The sequence below is a fragment of the Heterodontus francisci genome, chromosome X (assembly GCF_036365525.1).
Source record: "Heterodontus francisci isolate sHetFra1 chromosome X, sHetFra1.hap1, whole genome shotgun sequence".
Lineage (NCBI taxonomy): Eukaryota > Metazoa > Chordata > Chondrichthyes > Heterodontiformes > Heterodontidae > Heterodontus > Heterodontus francisci.
Window position 1 is genome coordinate 3,417,873 of NC_090421.1, and position 17,424 is coordinate 3,435,296.

Here is a 17,424-nt window from a genome sequence, read left to right on the forward strand (position 1 = left end):
TCACCATATCCTTCTATTCCTTTCTCCCTCGTGTTTATCCAGCATCCCCTTAATGATGTTGCCTGCCTGCAATGGGATACTCTTTCAGGACACAATTTACAGTTCCTTTGTGCTCAATGCATATTGATAAATGTCTTTCAGTACTTACTGAGAAAGGGATGGAGGGTGGACTGAGCTGGAAAAAGGAAGTTGGACAGAAAGTCATGAGGAGACAACAACCCTGTCAATAGATTTCTGGAATTAGGGAGGGAGGTGGCAAGGTAGAGATGGTGAGGGAGGGTGTTCCAGAGGTTGGGGGTAAAGTGAGAGGGGTGAGGCCATGGCAGGATTTCAACATGAGAACAAAAATCTTAAAGTCAAATCTCTGGGAACCCAGTGGAGCTTGATGAGGACAGTGATAATAGGGCTTCAGGTATTAGTACATGTGAGAGCACAAGACTCCAGCATTCTGGATAACTTGTGGTTTAGAGAAATTTCCATTTTGACTCTGGGCTGGATTTGAACCTAAGTCCGAGAAATAAATGGACAATGTATAACCTACTTCATCACCCAGTAGTCAAGAGAATTAGCTCTCAACGTAGATAGACAAGCCTCCAGTTGCCATTATGAATTTAAGAGGAGCCATGAGAAGAACAGGGAGTTCTCCAGGTGTCTTGGCTAACATTCCTCCCTTATCCAAAAAACACCTAAACAGATTGGTCATTCATTCATTTGCTATTTGCGGGAGCTTGCTGTGCACGAATTGGATGCTGTCTATGCCTACAAAACTTTGAATGAGATGCTGAGTTAGTCACTGCCTTTGTAGATATGACAGTGATAGTTCTCCATTACTGGCTTTCCTTCCTTACACTTATTTGTAAAGTGCCTTGGGATGTTTCATTATGTTGAAGATACTATTTGAAATGCAAGTTGTGGTTCTTGATATAGACCATGCAATGAAAAAAGATAATCACTTTTATTGTTTTAATATTTACAATGACACTTCAGTTATGAGGTTGTCTGTTGCCATTGTTATCCCTTTCCAGTTCAGTTGCTAGTTTGCTGAACCTGGCATAAAGAAGGAAAAAAAAAATTAAATAAATCACAATGTCTCCTTCCACCTCCACACAACATGTTTTCTCCCTCCTCTTCTGAAGGCAGTATATTGGAGTATGATCCCATAGGCACAGGCCACCCTTCAATGCCTTTCCAAAATGGCCATTGTGCATTTCTGAATCTATACAGTGAGTGTCGATTGGTTATTTGATCGTGGGGGTATCACAGCTGAGCCAAGTACCTTTCTGGTCTACAGGAGTCAGTACCACGTTTAATAGTGTACATTCCAACTGAATCAGAAACCACACTTCATGGAAATCTTTGGTAAAAGATGAAGGATTTATACAACATGACAGTAAGAAAAATGATCTTAAAAATCAACAAAAATAGATAGAAAAGGAACCAAAAGATGCTCGATTTAACTATGAGACGGGCAGGGAATCCAGATTAAAATCCTAATTATGTTATCAAATGTTAGGAGTAGCTTTACATTAATTATCTAAATTTTAGTATTAACCGACTGTGTCCTCAGTATCTTGCTCTATGGCAGTGAGGCCTGGACAATGTATGTCAGCCAAGAGCGACGTCTCAACTCATTCCATCTTCGTTGCCTCCGAAGAATCCTTGGCATCAGGTGGCAGGACCGTATTTCCAACGCAGAAGTCCTCGAGGCGGCCAACATCCCCAGCATGTACGCCCTACTGAGCCAGTGGCGCTTGAGATGGCTTGGCATATGGGCCGCATGGAAAGTGGCAGGATCCCCAAGAACGCATTGTACAGCGAGCCCGTCACTGGTATCAGACCCACCGGCCGTCCATGTCTCCGCTTTAAAGACGTCTGCAAACGTGACATGAAGTCCTGTGACATTGATCACAAGTCGTGGGAGTCAGTTGCCAATGATCACCAGAGCTGGTAGACAGCCATAAAGGCGGGGCTAAAGAGTGGTGAGTCGAAGAGACTTAGCAGTTGGCAGGAAAAAGACAGAAGCACAAGGAGAGAGCCAACTGTGTAACAGCCCCGACAACCAATTTTATCTGCAGCACCTGTGGAAGAGTCTGTCACTCTAGAATTGGCCTTTATAGCCACTCCAGGCGCTGCTGCACGAACCACTGACCACCTGCAGGCGCTTACCCATTGTCTCTCGAGACAAGGAGGCCAAAGAAGAAGAACCGACTGCAAAAATATAATCTATCTGCCACATTAAATTCCTTTGTATGACTGCATTGTTCTACAGCTAATCACATTGCAGAACCATAAATTAAAATTGTTCTGGAGCTGATCAAATCCCAGAATTTTTATCAGTCAGTGACTCCAATTCCACACAATATGGTTAATTCTTAATGCCCTCAGGTCAAAATGGCAACAGGCAATAAATGTGGCCGTGCCAGTGTCACCCACATTCCAAGAACAAGTTTCAAAAAGATCAGATCCTAGAGCTATCTCTGTAGTATTATGTATGACAGTTGTAGTGCTCGTACATAGTAAAAATGTCTCAAGGCGCTTTGCAGGAGCGTAGTCAAACAAAATTTCACACCGAGCTGCATAGGGAGACATTAGGAAGCTTGGTTACAGAGGTAGGTATTAAGTAGTGTATTAAGGGAGGAGAGAGAGGTGGAGAGGTTTAGGGAAGAAATACCAGAGCTTAGAGCCTAGGCAGTTGAAAGCATAGCCACCAATGGTGGAGCAAAGGAAATCAGAAATACACAAGAGGCCAAAATCATAGGATTGCAGAATTCTTGGAGGGTTGTAGGGCTGGAGGAAGTTACAGAGATAGGGAGGAGTGAAGCCATGGAGAGATTTAAAGACGACACAACAACTTACATTTATATAGCACCTTTAATGTAGTAAAATGTCCCAATAACACAAGGATGAGAATTTTAAAATTGAGGCCTTGCTGGACCGGGAGCCAATACAGGTCAGCAAGCACAGAGGTGATGGGTGAGTAGGTTAGCACACTGTTTGTTCACTTATAAACTTGGGTTTTGAATCCAGCCCAGACTGATAAGGTAAAAGCCTGTTGTTTGTTTTGGTTAGAAAAGTCTTCTGTGAAATAAACCTGGACAGTCTCAACCCACTTCATATGAGGGCATGAGCCCACAGCCCAACTACTCATGATTCAGCATTAAGTGGAACTAAACCTGCAGTATCACTCAGATAATGGTTAGTGTGGGAAATGGAAATGTCTTGGAGTAGGAAGAGGGTCCTCGTCTGGGGTTGAGACTGCCACATATTATTAGAGCAGAGTAAAGCAGCTGGATGTGCTACAGATCTGACCTGAAAGTTCATGGTGCTTACATCCCCATTAATGACATCCATGACCAAGACAGGCAGAAAAAAATTAACAAAAAAAAATGGAGAAACATTTGCAAATCTTTAAAGGTCGCAAAGTGGGCACAATAACAAGGATAGTGACAAATTCAAGGTATGGTACACCAGATACTTGTACAAACTAGTCATCACAGAGGAAGCTGTAAATAGTACCTGCCTCCAGGTCTGGCTGTGCAAGAGCTGAAATAAAGAACAAAAATCTGTAGGTGTTGTTTAAATTTTATTGAAGCAAAAAACAGTAACAGAAACAAAAATAGAACAAGGAGCACAACATTTACGAGGCAGACAACTGTTGTTGCAACAAACTCTTTACCTCTGCTAAAAGAAATTAAACTTGTTTGTAGATGTAGCAAGGGGTAAGGTCCCTTTTTTGTCTGAAAATAGAGGAACACATGATTCAGGTGGAATGGAAAGACTCTTCGTTGTTGTCTGCAGGCTCTCTCCTACAATACTTATCTGTGTCTTCGCCAACATCTGCCTAAAAGAATTCTTTCTGGTAAAGAAAATGAAATATTGATGTAACACATTTATGCAAAACTGCAGGGAAGAAAAGCAATTGAGAATTTACAAATCTTTAAGGACCTTGAAGTGATTCCAGTTATAAAACAAAGAAATCAGAGGTCCCTGATGACTCGGTTGGTAACTGCACCACTGTGTGTAGTACTAAGCCAAATTGACACTCAGAAGCTCAAGAAGGTGTCAAGATTAATGCCTCTATTTCCCCACTTTCAATTAGCCCACTCAGGGGGTAAATTGAACCTTGTGAGCCTGTTTTATGGGCACAACGCAGGCCAAGTTTGGGAACCACCTTCCTGCATCCCAAGAACACCTGAAAGGCCTGCTGTTGGGTCAGGCTATTTTTCAGGCACCCTGGCAACTGCCTAAAATGGGCATTAAGCACCTCACATGTGTAAATGAGAGGCCTAGTGTCTGTTTTAAACCTAATTGGATCTTGATGAACGGAGCAGACACAGGGTCTGGTCTGCTCCGGGATTCTTAAGCAGTTACTACAGCTTAAAAAGCGACTGCCAATAAATTGTTTTATTAACTGTTTCTGTGGAGCCAGGAGGAGCAGGAGTGGTCCCCACAACTCTACAGTACTTGTGATTGTCCCACTCCTTACATTGCCACTCCATTCTACCCCACCGCCCCTTCCTGGGTCTTACCAGAGGGCCGCTGTCTGTGGACGCATGATAGATGCCAGCAGCTCATCTAAATACTATAATAAGGCCCGAGGCCCAATTTCGAGCTTGCCTCAAGCCTCCTGAAGTGCACCATAACCAATTTCTAGGCCTCACTGCTACTTGTTTGAGACATTGGAAGATTGCTGATGCTTGTGGAGTCATACTCTTGCATGAATTATTGCTTTCAGGAGAGGAGGAGAGAAAATTGAGGGGGACAGAAAAGGAAAATCAGATCATAGAATTTAGAAAGGACCCATGATGTTGCTATTATTTTTGATCTCTTCAGCTTTCTCTTTCACCCCCAGATTATTGCCACATACATCCCCCAAACCATTGCCAAGGATACGACTATTTCATGTATATCCCTTCAGACTACTGTCATGCACAAACCCCTGTTTAATTATCGAGGACAAAAGGGAAAATAAAACTCCAGATTATCATCACTCCAGCACTGAAGCTGCTCTGTGAATGAGCGTAGGAGTTCATTATCACTCTCAACTCTCTCTTTAAAGTAGGAGATAAGAGAACAGGATCCAGGGAGCAGATAAACAGGATAACAAACAACAAAATGGAACTCTTACCTATCTATTGTCACTAACTTAGGAGTCCCTGGAAACGAAGCTGGGATAGCAGGGTCTTTCTGAGCAATTGAAAAACTCCCATCTACAATATTTGTGCACCACATGTGGGAGTTCCTAACAAAGGATAAGATCTATTATTAATGAAGTACAACATTTGACATTCAATCAACCAGTGATTGTAAGAACATAAGAAATAGCAGGAGTAAGCCATAAGTATCAGCCCATTCAGAGCTGCTGCTTCACTGGGCTCCTTCAATCACTGATCCTCTTGAACCAATCTGTGCAGATAGATCACTGGACATATGGTCTCACAAAGTTACACAAGGTTAGCTCTGCAGGCAAAATGTATGCATTGTAATCCAGATTGGGGAAAAAAAGACAGGCTGACCAACTGGAGAGCAGCTGGCCAGGGTTGAATGGTGGAGGTCTGGGAATGGATAGATATTTTGTGTCTTTGTGGACCACTGTCTCAGGTTGAACCAGACTGTTCACAACCTCAGCATACTATTTAATCCTGAGCTGAGCTTCCAGCTCCTTATCCACTCTATCACCAAGACTGCCTACTTCCACCTTGCATAATATCGGCTGTCTCCACCCCTGCCTCAGCCCATCTGCTGCTGAAACCTCCATCCATACCTTTGTTACTGTCAGACTCCACTATTCCAATGCTCTCCTGGTTAGCCTCCCATCTTCCACCCTCCATAAATTTCAGCTCATCCAAAACTCTGCTGCCCATATCCTAACTCACACCAAGTCCTCGCGGACCACCAGTGGTCCATGGACCACACTTTGAGAACCTACATAAACAGCAAGTTTAATGGACCTAATGGGTTTTCTATGTTTCTAGTGCTGGATAATATACAGAGGTCATATGACTAAGCATTAATGATGCATTTTAGAAAAAAAACACTGAATCCAGCCACCCTGATGTGTTTTTTTTGTTTTATTTTTCCTGAAACCACCATGTGTTCTGTTTATGCAAAGTAACTATTGTGCTATGAGACTAGGAGTAGTTTCTTCTTTTGAAGTTAAACACTTCTGTCAAGAAAACACTATATGCCAAATGAGAAATACTAATTCATCGGTTGGAAACTTACATAAAATTTTTAATGGAAAAAAAATCCTACAGTTCACTTTTTAAAAAACTGGCAGCCAAGATGGCCACCGCAATTTGCGTCTGAAACACCTTTGCACATTCCAAGGCCCAACTGGAGTCAGAAGCCTAACAAGAAGCTCAGCCAGGACAATGTTTTGGCTAACTGAGTAGACTATCCAGATCATCCTCATTAGCAGGACATTCAAAGCCATCTTGAGGCATTCATGAATGGAGATGTCCCTCCAGAGGGTAAACACTGACAATACCACCTGAGAGAGGTTTTGGTTTTTAAACTTTGGACCTTATTAAAAACAAAGGGGATTGAGAGAACCATGTGACCGTCTCCTCAGGCTGTGAAAAACTGGGAGTTTTGTTGCACACAAAGAGACAAGCAGTAACTGAAACTGAGCAGCAGCAGAAGGTTGTGTGCTTCCCTTTCTCTCTCCCTCTCTCTCCAGAAAACATCAAGTTTGAAAACCATCTGCAACTGTGGACCCTCCAAGCCTACAGAATGCTACAGCCAGAGACCAGGGGAAGAGGGCCAATTACAATTCTGCCTCCAAGAAAACCCTGAGCAAAGCGGGCCAACCACAAAGTGCACTTTGACCAGACAAGACTTCAAGAATACAACTCCAGCCTGAAGACCACCGAATCATCCATCCTCGGACTGTGTATTTAACTTTTATTTAGATTAGATTAGAGATACAGCACTGAAACAGGCCCTTCGGCCCACCGAGTCTGTGCCGAACATCAACCACCCATTTATACTAATCCTACACTAATCCCATATTCCTACCAAACATCCCCACCTGTCCCTATATTTCCCTACCACCTACCTACACTAGTGACAATTTATAATGGCCAATTTACCTATCAACCTGCAAGTCTTTTGGCTTGTGGGAGGAAACCGGAGCACCCGGAGAAAACCCACGCAGACACAGGGAGAACTTGCAAACTCCACACAGGCAGTACCCGGAATCGAACCCGGGTCCCTGGAGCTGTGAGGCTGCGGTGCTAACCACTGCGCCACTGTGCCGCCCTTATTTATTAAGGACTTTAATCCAACCAAAAAACCTCCTTTCCACTTTGTCATCTATTTGTGTGCATGTGATCCTCGTGTGAATGTGTGCGTGAAAGTGTAGCTTTTTTTTTATTATTTTAGATCGGGTTTTGCTTGTTGAGTATAATAAACTTACCGCTTTCTTGTTTAAACTCAAGAAAACCTGTCCGATTGTTTTTTTCACGATCACATTAAAGGTAAAAGGTAAAGCACTCACTGAGGTGGTAAGCACCACCACTGTTTAAAAAAGGAATAAATCTTGTTGCGGTCAAATAAGAGGAAGGGCAAGAGAGGCGACTGTGACCCTCCCCCCCACCTCCTCACCTGGCCGTAACAACTTTCCTTTCATTGTCTAAGGTGGAGTTAGTGGGACAGTTGTTTTTAATGTCTGGGCCTCTGTTCCAGCAGTGATACATTCTAATTATAACCTTGTTTAAATATCTGTAAGTAATGTGAGTGAAAATTCAAATAAATGGTGCAAAATCTATTTTTATATTCTGTAAATAAACCACATGCATGTATTTGGGGCAAATTGCTACAAGTAGTCTTCACTGGCTGAAAGTTGCTGTTGACCTGCTTCAGGGCAGCTTCTTCTCAGGATTTCCCAGCATCTCTTTAAAAATGACTCTTATTGGTGCTGTATAGCATCCTTGTCGGAATCTCAGCCGTGTTTGAATAACTGGAGCCTTGAGAACAGCGTTGCTGGTAAGAGCAGCTGCACAGTGTATATCCTTTCATGGTAAATAATGTCGTCGTCATCAATCTGGACTAACAAATTCACTTGACCATTTTTACAACAAAGTAAACATCCAGTAGTTTCTGATTAAACGTCATCGACCTGAAATTTTAACTCTGCTTCTCTCTCCACAGATGCTGCTAGACCTGCTGAGTATTTCCAGCACTTTTTAGTTTTATTTCAGATTTCCAGCATTCGCAGTATTTTGCTTTTATCCACTAGTTTCTGATTTATATTTTTTAAAACTCCACTGTGTGCCAGTCACATCTCTTGAAGATTTTAATGACGTGTAGGTGTAGATGCAGTTGGGGTGTCTGAAAAGACCAACCACACTGGGAGCTATAAAAGGCAAGACCTGGAATTCAGAAAATCCATTGTTCCCAAGTATTGTGTGTACATCTACATAAGAACATAAGAAATAGGAGCAGGTGTAGGCCATCCGGCCCCTCGAGCCTGCTCTGCCATTCAATAAGACCCTGGCTAATCTTCTACCTCAACTCCACTTTCCTACCCTATCCCCATATCCCATGTGATATTGGGTCACACCAGGAGCTAGATTTTCCTATAGTCTGTAATCTTAAAGGCTGATTTTCCAATGACTTTGTTTAGCCTGATATTTTATGATTTTGGGTGCATAAATGATGAGAGCAAATATTAGCAGCCTTTATCACCGCACCACCAAATCAGCGATTGACAACAAACTGTGTTAAATAATGGTTTACTACACTGGCCATTGAGGAACACAGCTAATAACTGCTGACATTTTGACTTGAGCTGCAGATCAGATTAACACATCACCAACACAAGATATGTGTGCACGTGTAACAAAGACTGTCTTCTAGTAGAAATCTGCATGGAGAAGGCTACATTAGGTCCTAATTAAATTATGTAAAGATAGAAATAAACGTAACATCCTGGGTAATATTACCCTCTCACAGGATCCTGGTAATCCCACAGTGAGAAGTGCAAATGAGGGCAATCAATAATACCCAAGTCTTCTTTGTCCCTTTCTAGGATTCAGTACAGTCAGTGGTTTAGCTCATGTCCTAGCTTAACCCTGTTGTACTTCTTTCCCATCAGCCTTACAGTTTGGTGACAGCTGTTAAGTCAAGAAAGTCAGGAATAAGACGACCTACATTTCAAATTGCATTTGCAATGCTACTCAGGTTTCTCCCAACAGGCTGCGTTGGATCAGCAATCAAATTCTACCAAGATTGGCCCTAAGATGTTTTTCTCTCCTATTTTCTTCTCCAAAGGTCCACTACCATAGCAAGGGAGCAGGACAGGAATAAACCAGCAAACAACTCTCAAGCAATGAATCTCAACCTCTATTGTGGAATGCATGACCTCAGGTTATGCTGTGCACCCTGTTTAATGACCTGTTTAATCCTTGCTCCTTGGCATTTCATCGATAAATGGATTCATTTACAATGCTGGGACCAGACTCTCTTTTGCTCACTGCAATCACAACAAGTATTGAACATTGTTTGGTTAGGTAATGCAGTGACGGTTCAGTACAATGCTGACCTTTCCCTACAACAACAGGACGATATACTCAGCCACATTTCTTATCAGCTGCCTTCTCTGATATCCTCCTTACGCTATCATGTGTAAACAAGGGTACATTCAAGTTTCTCTAGGTTTGCTTTACAAACGATACTGCATACTGCCCACAAAATGGTGGTCGGCTGAATCTGATTCGAGGAGGAAAACTGAAAACACCCAGAACAAACCATACCAGGAGACACCATGAACACGCCATTGGTCCACATAATGAAGCAATGCCAATCCAAGGACACTTTTGTCCTGTGGGCCCATTTGCACTGGAGATAGTAACAAAAAATTAAAATTTTACTTACAATCATGAACAGCCACCATAAAGAACCTTCAAGGGTCCTAACTTACTCTGTTGCCTTTTGCCTTAAGAAAGATGAGGCCTATTTAGCATTATTCAGTTGAAATTCTCATAACCTTTAACACTGAACTCGTACCTCATTCTAAGAAAAGTTGAAGACGCACAGTTGCTCTGACCTCGAAGATAACATGGTCTATTGGATGCCATCAAAAACGTCGTCTGAAGAGGGGACCTGAACTGTTTCCTAGTCTTTGCATTTGGCGACTTGGTGGCCAGAAATGGACTGAACAAATGTAGGCCATTACGGTGTTTAAGCTTTAAAAAGAATATGAATACAATGGTAATAGACTTTAATTTTTGATCTTCTCTCCTCAAGGCAGTGACTATTGCTGGGTTATGGTTCAATGGTTTCCAGCAGCCCTCTAGTACCTCACACAAGTAGTCATTTTAATGAGCAACTGGGGCCAGAGGAGGAGTAGATAAAAATGCATCACAGCTATGTCCAATGATGTCCTCCCTCGCCATCTACAGATAGGAGTGGGAGAAGGCTATTCAACCCTTTGATCCTGGTCCACTGTTCTATTAGATCATAATATTAGATGTAATTGAATAGAACTTCCTGAGTTCCCCAACTCAACCTTTTTCCTGCATTGATGCACTGGGCAAAGGCCACGAGGGTATATCAGAGAGGGAATTATCCCTGAATTTTTGACTTTCTTGTGACTGTTTTCACAAGGGGCTTGGATCTGGGAGGAGCCCAACCAACAGAAGAGACTGTGTGGCTTGGGGAGACAAAATTGGGCAGAAAGGGTGAGAATGGCTGAAAAGAAAGAGACTATTGCCTCCACAAAACCAAAACCAAAATTAAACAAAACAGACAGTACTAAATGTATATCTTCTTAAAATTAGAACACACCTGATTGAACAAGTCAGTCATTCGATTCAAGTGCCTTTGGCGACTCTGATTAACTAGTTGCTGTCTTGCATCCCAGTGCTGCATGCTGGACGTTACACGTGCTTCAAGTCTGTTGGCAAATCTGTACAGATCCTGAGCAACCTCTTCATCCTTACTGCTAACATCAGACATCCTGATGTTCAAATAATTTCTTAAAGGAGAAAGAAAGACATAAAAAAATGAATAAATGAATCTGCTCCCACACTTTAGGTGCTCCTGTGCCGCTATTCTCTCTGGTCTGTTCCTAGCCCTCTCCTTGTGCCACAGTTGGGCTGAAAAACAGTGCTTGACTAGATATCCAATTCTTCTTTCTCCCTTCTTCCTGGCAAAGTGACTGAGACCAAGCATACACTGGGCGAAGAAATCCGGGGGAGGTGCTACCGAAATTATTCTGTAAATCCTTTTCCAGGCTTTCTTCTCTTTTCTCATCTCCTAAAGACACTAACTCAGAGTGGGCTTTAGTCCCAGGTGTCTCCAGTAAAACCATGGAGAGCACCAGAACTGAAGCCAATCCTGACCTCATGCAATGTTCATATACTTAACAATTCCCAGCAAGATCAATGTATAGCAATGGAAACAAGAATCCTTACTAATTGTTCTCTTCCCTAGCCTAGAGATGTGAGGACCACTGTAGCACACCAGGAGCTGCCCTGGCTGAAATCAGCTGACTCTGCACATACTGGGAATAAAACATGGGAGCTTCCTGGTCTGTATGGCTTAGTATGACACATGACAGTACTTCAGAACACATGAATATAAGAAAACTTAAAGAGGAGGCCCATCGAAGTTCACCTGTTTCATTCACTATCTTAATGTGAACTCAATTTTGATGTTCTTTCTTTTTGTTCTATTATCCTGCCTGGTACTCACTAAGAGACTGGACGAGCTTGTATTTTTTTAAAGAAAAATATGGCATGGGTGCAGTAGATAGCGAAGATCACCAGACTATCAAGTACACCGTGAGTCTGTCATATAGAGCTAGCAAAGTAATTTAATACTGAGTTTATGTTAGATCCTTTCTCTGCTACAGCAATGAAGCTTATTGCTTAAATCTATTACCACTACTCCAGTGGTTCAGTGAGTAAATACAATATGGTTCTGAGCCATACAGACTAGTAAAGTCCCATGTTTGATTCCTAATCTGTGCTCAGTTAGTTGATGTCAGATAGGGCAATAGTAGGGCTACAACAAGCGGCATCAGCATCCTTGGACTCAGAAGGGGAAAAAAACCAATTTGGAACGTTGCTCCTGATCACTATACGAAGATATGTGGATGTTGGGTAAGAACAGAATTTGGTTTGGCCATAATTCATAGTCAAATAGCCTGCTGACAGTCAAGACCAGATTTTCCAATTGGTGCCAACTTAATGCCAGCAGTAATCCATTTATTACTGCCACGTCCATTTGAAGATCTAAATATCATTGTTTAAGCTCACATGAAGAATAGCAACAGATGAAGATCTGGAAATTTGCTGGAGCTGCACCCAAGTGTAAGTCACTTTCTTCAGGAGAGGGAGAAAATTAGCATTCCATTTCTAAGAACACACTTTATCTTGTCTCTCAGCAACATCCCAAAGCACTTCATACAAAATGGATTGCAATAATTGCTGTTATGTGGCTAAACAGAGGAGCCATTTTGCATACAGCAAAGTCCCACACGCGGCAATGTGATGAATGACCAGTTAACCTGTTTTTTTACTGTTATTGGTTGAGGGAGGAATGTTGACCAGGAAACGCCCTTCTTTACATCAAACAGTGCCATGCAGTCCTTATCATCCTTGGTTTAACCATTTATCTGATGGATGGCACCTCTGACAGAGCAGAACTCACTCTCTCAATACTGCAGTGGGGCTCGATCCCACAATCTTCTGACTCAGAGACTCCTAATTAAGCTGAGCTGACGCTCACATGGGAAACTTGGCAATTTTCTGACTGATTTCAAATATTCAAAATCAGTATTTATACTGATATTTATTGTGCATTTGTGCCCATTTAACCCAACAAGAATTTTTAGCGAAAGGTACAATAATCTGGCCAGGTTGGCATCAGCCACTCTTTTAAAAAAAAAACAGATATTCATCTACCTAAGGGTTTGGATATGACGGAAGGTAATGTACTTTCTGAACAGGTAAGCCAGTCGAAGCTGAACTGTCGTTAAGGTTTGATGAATAAGGTGTGTTGCTATGGCATGGAGTCGTCTGGAAATGATACCATTATACACGGCTTGGTCCAAAGTTTTATAATTTGTTCTTAGGTATGTCACATTTACAATATATGACCCATCAACAATTTTTTCAGCATTAGCAGCCTGGAAGACCTTTCCCCTGGGTTGTATTGTTCCTGCTATTGTCTCTGTTACCATATTGGGCAGAGGAATGCCTTCCTTCTTACAATGCTCTGCCTGTAGTTTCATTTCCTTTCCTTTAAGCCCAAAGACACTGTTGATAGAGTATAGATTCTTGGTTGCCTCTCGAATCCTGATTAACTGATCCATTCCAGCCCGAGAGGACATTTTCTCAAGCGTCATAATTGTGTCTAACGCTTCCAGGGTATTTTCATGGAAGCAGGTTTCTTGCTGGGACATGCTTTTGTCCTGTTCGACCTCTTCAATGAAATACTGAATTTGGGCACTTAATTCATCAAGTGCAACCTCTTGAATAATACTGAATCTGGAAATTTCTTCAAGAAGATCAGCAAAAGTCATAAATTCAGGTTGTTTCTCCTTCAATTTCTCCACTAAGCTTTCCTTTGATGGCTTTAATACTTGGATAGGTTGCTCACTAACCTCTTGTGTGAAGTTCTGCATTGGCTTGGCAAAGATTTCTTTGATTGTTTTCTCAATCACTCCATAAAGATTTTTTAATTCAGTAGACTTGAGAAGAGCTTGGACCTTACAGATGTCATCAGGCGAAAGTTCTTTTCCGCTGCTCAGTCCGTGATCCAGTGAATACAAAACAGCAGTCTGAAAATCTGTGAGCAAGTCCACAGCCATCTGCTTAGCCGTGGTCTTTAAAGTTTCTTCTTTCCAAGCTGATGCCCTCCGTTTCTTTCCTGCATTGCGGTTAGATTTATGCATTTTATTCTTCACTGCTTCAGTAAGAACTATCTCCAATTTGGGCTGAGTTGTGGGAGTGATCCTTCCATTAGACACTTCTGTGGGAATATTTTCTCCTTCAGGTTTTCTAAAGGGAATGTTTTCTTCCTTGGATACTTCTAGGATAGTCCTTTGTTCCTCAGGTTCTCCAAAGGGAATATTTACTTCCTTGGATTTTACAAGGACAGTCCTTTGTTTGTCAGGGCTATCATGCCCATCAACAAGAATATTTTTGTGCTCCTGACTGAGGAGATATTGCCCCCTGCGATTTTCTACAGGAATGATTTTGTCCTTTGATTTTTTCACAAGCGCTATACTTTCATTTATTTTGGGCGCCTGCTTTGTTTTTACTTGCAGATCATTAGATAGAGAGAAATTTTCAGAAGTGATTTTCTCGTGAGGGAGTGTTTTGCTAACGTTTTGTAGCTGCTCAGCTTTGGACCTCAAAAGTTTAATGGTGTTTTCCAAATTGTAGTTCGCGTTACATGCTTCCCTGTAATTACGTTCCGCTAATTCAGCTCGCGTTTTAAGTGCACTGCTATGTTGTCGAAGATGTTTTAGCTCATTCACCAGATTACCTTCAGCACCCTGGGAGCCAAGTGAGTCTGACTTTCTCAATTCATTTTCCACCTCAAAATATTCCTGTGACCGAATGTGAAATGCCTTGTGAAGATTCGCTATGAATTTCCTGATGTATCTGAAGGCAATTGTCTGGGCTTTCTTGCAAGGAGGAGATTTTGTGATGTCTGTTAGTATCATATCAATCTCTCCCACTGCTGCGTCCAACTGTTTCGCAATGTTCGGTTCCACCATTTTCACTGTACTCATTGGCTGCATATCCAGAAGATGCATGAGTGTTTTGGGATCCATCTTTTTCTCCCTCCACCATTTCAAAATGGTATCTTGACCACCAGGTTCTGCAAAGAATCACAGTGTAAGACCAATCATTGCGTACTTTATTATGTATTATGCTCCAAAACGTTTTGACAGTGTTTAAGGTGCTATGTCAATACAAGTCTTTTTCTTTCAATCAAAATTAAATATTGTGTAATTTCATGTGTACTCTGATTTTAACATTGTACAATACAACTCTCTAAATGTCAGCTTGGCTCAGTGGTAGCACTCTCGCTTCAGTTGGATGATCATGGGTTCAAGCTCCATTTCAGGACTTGAGCAATCTAACAAGAAATGCTGGAACCACTCAGCAGGTCTGGCAGCATCTGTGGAAAGAGAAGCAGAGTTAACGTTTCGGGTCAGCGACCCTTCTTCGGAACCGCTGACCCGAAACGTTAACTCTGCTTCTCTTTCCACAGATGCTGCCAGACCTGCTGAGTGATTCCAGCATTTCTTGTTTGTATTTCAGATTTCCAGCATCCGCAGTATTTTGCTTTTACTTGAGCAATCTAATCTAGGCTGAAGTAGCAGGTCAGTACTGAGGGACTGCTGCATTGTTGAGAGCGCTATCTTTCAGGTGAAACATTACACTGAGGCCCCACCTCTCCATTCAGGTGGATGTAAAAGATTTCATGACATTATTTGAAGTCAGAGCAAGGGAATTAATTTCTTCTGGTATCCAAGCTAACATTTGTCCCTCAACCAAACAGATTAGCTGGTCATTTATCTCATTGCAGTTTGTCTACAAATTCGTGCCACGTTCAACTATAAAAAAGTGACACTTCAGAAATAAATAATTGGCTTTGGGACATCATGAGGACGTGAAAGGCACTATATGAATGCAATGAGGTACAGAAAGGTAGTGGTTATGCTACTGGACTGGTAATCCAGGAGCCTGGAGTAATAATCCAGAGAATATGAGTTTAAATTTCATCATGGCAGGTTGAGAATTTGAATTCAGCATTTAAATAAAAATATTTGAAACTTATTCTGTCCATTAATGTGTGGTAATTTGGTATGTTAACATGACTGGAGTATTATCCCATTTGCGACCATGTTCCTTGGGGAGCAATTTGGTTTAACAGATTCTGGAATAGCATTTTAAGGGCACCAATTAAAAATGCAAATTTGCTCATGCTTGCCTTCCAGCCAGCATCACGTTAATAAAAGGTCATCAGCCTGAAACATTAACTCTGTTTCTCTTTCCACAGATGCTTCCTCACCTGCTGAGTTTTACCAACATTTTCTGCTTTTATATCAAGTTAATGAAGCTTACAGGTTACAGTAGGGCAGAGAATCAGCAGCATTCCAACCACACCCAAATCCATGGAAGCACTTTGGATGTGGTATGTCCATGTTATCGACTGTCACACTGCAAGTTTATCCCATCAAAACTGAACAGTGATCAACCCACCTCCATAAAAATAAGTCAATATATCATTATAAGGTTTAACAATCAGTCCAGTAATAATTTATCATATTATGTTTGTATAAGGTCAATTTTAGATCAATCAGAACTGTAAAAGATATTTGTCAATGTTAAAGTACACATTGCAGTTTACCACAGGACTTGGTTCTCCTTAGGCTAAGTAAAAGAATAGCCATTTTCACCAGCTTTTAAACATGATTTAAAACAATATAAGAACAGCTCTTTTACGCAAAAATGTAGTTGACCATTACAATCCTTTCACATTAATTCTCCTCACCGTCATCAACAAAATTAGTGAACTGAAGGACAAAGAAGAAGGAAGTGACTTCTAATAGTCACTAGACATTATCATATTTCTATTGTTTTACCATCAGCACTACTGTCCAGTGACCATTTCATGCCCAGAATCCCTCCTTATTACTCACTGTAGTGAACTGACCCAATATCTATAAGCATTACCTTCGAGCATTAGGGCAATCAGTCAACTTTTTAACGATCCAAGCCATTTGCCATAGTCTTGTGAATATAAAAAAAATGAGTTGGTTCAGTCATTCTTGTGTCATGCTTGAGCAGAGACTATTTTTTAAAAGCATCTCAGGACATTGAACAAGCATTCATTAACTGCATTTGTTGCCAGCATCAATGGGATCAACCGTATCAAAATCTTAAAACTTGAGAAAGGTTTTGTTCAGTATTATGCAAATTCTTCATGAAATCAGTCATGTATCTGAGTTTAGTTTCTTCATCATTTTCAGCAAGCTTAACAAGGGCTTGTAGTTGAGGCTTCATTGTCATCAGAATGCATGTCATGGTTTCCTGAACTCCTCTTCACATTTTTCATCTTGTACAATCTTAAAAGTCATTTGTTATTGTTTAGTGTCAATCTGATATTTAGCCTGTTCTAAACATCCTTCACTGGGATACCCTTGAGGCAAACGGTCTTCAACTGAATTAAGGTACTCTGCAGAAGATGCTTCCTGGCCCTGTTTTCATTTTGTTTTCTGGTGAGTTGAGGTTTGCTCTTGTCCATGTACACATCTGTGGCTGTTTGCTGCATTGACTCCACAATCTCTAGGCAATGAATTCTTAAAGTTACATCCTTGCTAAGTTCTCGGTTTCTGACATACAGGTGTCTGGAGATTGAAGTGCTTTGTTGAGATTGACAGTGACAACCTTT

At 41.4% G+C, this 17,424-nt stretch overlaps 1 protein-coding gene across 3 annotated transcripts in view; it reads right to left on the reverse strand.

Moving 5' to 3' along the window:
* Positions 1-3,633: 3,633 nt before the first annotated feature.
* Positions 3,634-17,424, reverse strand: part of LOC137358668 (myosin-9-like) — a 47,442-nt gene continuing 33,651 nt past the window's right edge. For 2 of the 3 annotated variants that reach the window (XM_068024819.1, XM_068024820.1), the window contains exons 5-8: positions 12,915-14,841; positions 10,792-10,981; positions 5,129-5,242; positions 3,634-3,856 (exon numbers count right to left, since the gene is read on the reverse strand). In XM_068024819.1, the coding sequence (XP_067880920.1) occupies positions 5,147-5,242; positions 10,792-10,981; positions 12,915-14,841 (2,213 nt within the window). In that variant the 3' untranslated portion in view covers positions 3,634-3,856; positions 5,129-5,146. The remainder of the gene's footprint in view (positions 3,857-5,128; positions 5,243-10,791; positions 10,982-12,914; positions 14,842-17,424) is intronic. The other variant, XM_068024821.1, reaches the window with a different exon arrangement.